This window comes from Gracilinanus agilis, chromosome 3 (genome assembly GCF_016433145.1).
Source record: "Gracilinanus agilis isolate LMUSP501 chromosome 3, AgileGrace, whole genome shotgun sequence".
In the NCBI taxonomy this organism is placed as follows: Eukaryota; Metazoa; Chordata; class Mammalia; order Didelphimorphia; family Didelphidae; genus Gracilinanus; species Gracilinanus agilis.
In genome coordinates this window covers 99,369,204-99,371,600 of record NC_058132.1, presented here as the reverse complement: position 1 = coordinate 99,371,600, position 2,397 = coordinate 99,369,204, and the positions used below count along the sequence as shown (strand labels likewise).

At 60.5% G+C, this 2,397-nt stretch overlaps 1 protein-coding gene across 1 annotated transcript; it reads right to left on the bottom strand.

Moving 5' to 3' along the window:
- Positions 1 to 231: 231 nt before the first annotated feature.
- Positions 232 to 1,471, bottom strand: TSKU (tsukushi, small leucine rich proteoglycan). The gene has a single exon (XM_044665998.1). The coding sequence runs from the start codon at positions 1,372 to 1,374 to the stop codon at positions 313 to 315; it is 1,062 nt and encodes a 353-aa protein (XP_044521933.1). The 5' UTR covers positions 1,375 to 1,471; the 3' UTR covers positions 232 to 312.
- Between the last annotated feature and the right edge of the window lie 926 nt (positions 1,472 to 2,397).

Below are 2,397 nucleotides of genomic sequence, written 5' to 3'. Positions count from 1 at the left end.
AGGTGGAAGGGCTGGCGCTCTCTCTCTCTCTCTCTCTCTCTCTCTCTCTCTCTCTCTCACGCACACACACACACACACACACACACACACACACGAGCTGAATCTGGTATTGGCACATATAAATATAAATTAAATCGACAGTCTTACCAAAACAAAACAAAACACAAAGGGCACGAGGGTAGGCCTCTGTGTGTGCACCAGAGGTGGGCCTTTTCCTTCTCCCTCTCCCTCCACGCGGGTCCTACCCTTCCCCAGACAGACCCTCCAGGGGCCTTCCCTCCGTGCGCCTCTCCTGGGCCGCCGTGACGTGGCTCACAAGGCAAAGGGGGCCTGGGCCACGGCGCCGTGGCCGTCGTGGCAGTACAAGACCTCCTTTCTGGTCCGGCCCGTCTCCCGCCGGTACTGGCCCTCCTTGACCACCTTGACGCACCAGACGTCCTTCCCCAGGGTGATGCTCTTGACGGACGGGAGGTATTTCAGGAGCCTGTCGGGCAGAGCCGCCAGCCCCGTGCCGGACAGGTTCAGCTCCTGCAGGGAGTTCAAGCTGGAGAAGACCTCGGCCTTGGCGGCGCGGAGGCTGGGATTGCCCGACAGATCGAGGACCTGGAGGCTCGGCAAGTCTCGGAAGGCAAAGGAGGCGAGCTCCAGGGGGCGGCGGAGGCCGCTGAGGGACAGGTGAGTGAGGTCCTTCAGCCCGGAGAAGGCCCCGGCCCGCACCCTGCTCAGGAGGTTGCCGTCCAGGTTGAGGTAGCGCAGAGGGAGGCCCTGGAGGTCCGGCACGTCCTGCAGCTGGTTCCAGGAGAGGTTGAGGCTCTGGATGTTGGGGAGGCCTCGGTCCAGGTGCGGCCGGACCACCCGGGTGAGGAGGTTGTGGGACAGATCCACGTGGAGGGGCTTGCCCTGGCCCCGAGAAGTAAAGGCGTCCAGGGCGATCTGGGCCAGCCGGTTGCTGCTCAGGTCCAGTTCGCTGAGCGGCGAGCTGGCGAAGCTCTCCTCGGGCAGGGCCGCCAGGGCGTTGTGGCTCAGGTCCAGGGACTCCAGGTAGCGCAGGCGCGAGAAGGTGGCGGAAGAGATCTGGGCGATGCGGTTGTAGCTCAGGTCGAGGCCCACCAGAGTGGTGTAGCCCGGCCCCGTCAGCATGGACTCGTTGACCGTCTCCAGCTGGTTGGAGGACAGGTCCAGGTAGGTGGTGTCCAGGGGGATGGGCACCGGCACGATGTGGGAGCCCAGGCCGCTGCAGTCCACCCGGGTCAAGCTGAAGCTGTCGAACAGGCCGAAGGTTTCCACCTCGCAATGGCAGCCTGGGAAGCAGGGGCGGACGGCCCCGGCGCAGGGGGCCAGCCACAGGAGGGGCAGCCAGAGGCACCACAGCATCGTGCAGCCTGGAGGACGAGAAGAGCAAGGGCACGGTCAGGGCCTGAGACGCCAACACCCGCCAGAAGGGGCGACTCCCCAGAACTACAGGAGGCCTAGAGCCGGGGGTGAGTTCAAATCTTTTTTTTTTTTTTTTTTTTTTTTAATTTTAAACCCTTAACTTCTGTGTATTGACTTATAGGTGGAAGATTGGTAAGGATAGGCAATGGGGGTCAAGTGACTTGCCCAGGGTCACACAGCTGGGAAGTGTCTGAGGCCGGATTTGAACCTAGGACCTCCGGTCTCTAGGCCTGGCTCTCAATCCACTGAGCTACCCAGATGCCCCCCTGAGTTCAAATCTTGCCTCCAATCCTGGGCAAAAAACCTACCCTCATCGCTACAGATTGGTTCCAAGACAGAAGGCAAAGGGCTGGAACCATTCCTCCCAGCTCCCAAACTCTGACTCTGAACCTCCAAGTCTCCTCAACACCAGATTCCCCCTCTCTAGTATCGAAAGTCTATTTGTTTAATGTTTTCTTCTTAAATCCTTGCATTCCATCTTAATCAACACTGTATATCGATTCCAAGGCACAGTGGTCAGGGCTAGGCAAAAGGGGGGAAGCGTCTGAGGCCAGATTTGAACCCTGGACCTCCCGTCTCTAGGCCTGGCCACCCAGCTACCCCCTAAATGTCCGCTCTCATTGGTCACCGTCTTCCAATGGAGTTGGACCAATGGCAGCTTACCCAAGGAAGAAGTCCCTGCCAGCCAGTAAGACCCCGGTGCCTGGGTCGCCCCTTGTACTCTGGCACCAAGGGCCAGTCGCGGGATGCCTAGGGAAGCTACTGGAGGGAGGCTCTGCGCTCTCCACCTCTTTAAGGACTCTGCCTGCTCCAGCCGGCTCGCTCTCCCCTCCTGGACTCATCCCCCTCTCCCCAGCTTCCTCCTGCGGGCACCAGGAAACATTTAAAGGGGCAGCCACTCTATCGGCCCGCTTGTCCCCGTCCTCGCCTCCGCCCCTTCCCCCTGGCAGCTTTTCAGAAAGG

Bases quoted from the DNA above. Each gene is read 5' to 3' on its own strand.
- TSKU (XM_044665998.1), bottom strand. From the start codon at position 1,374: ATGCTGTGGTGCCTCTGGCTGCCCCTCCTGTGGCTGGCCCCCTGCGCC.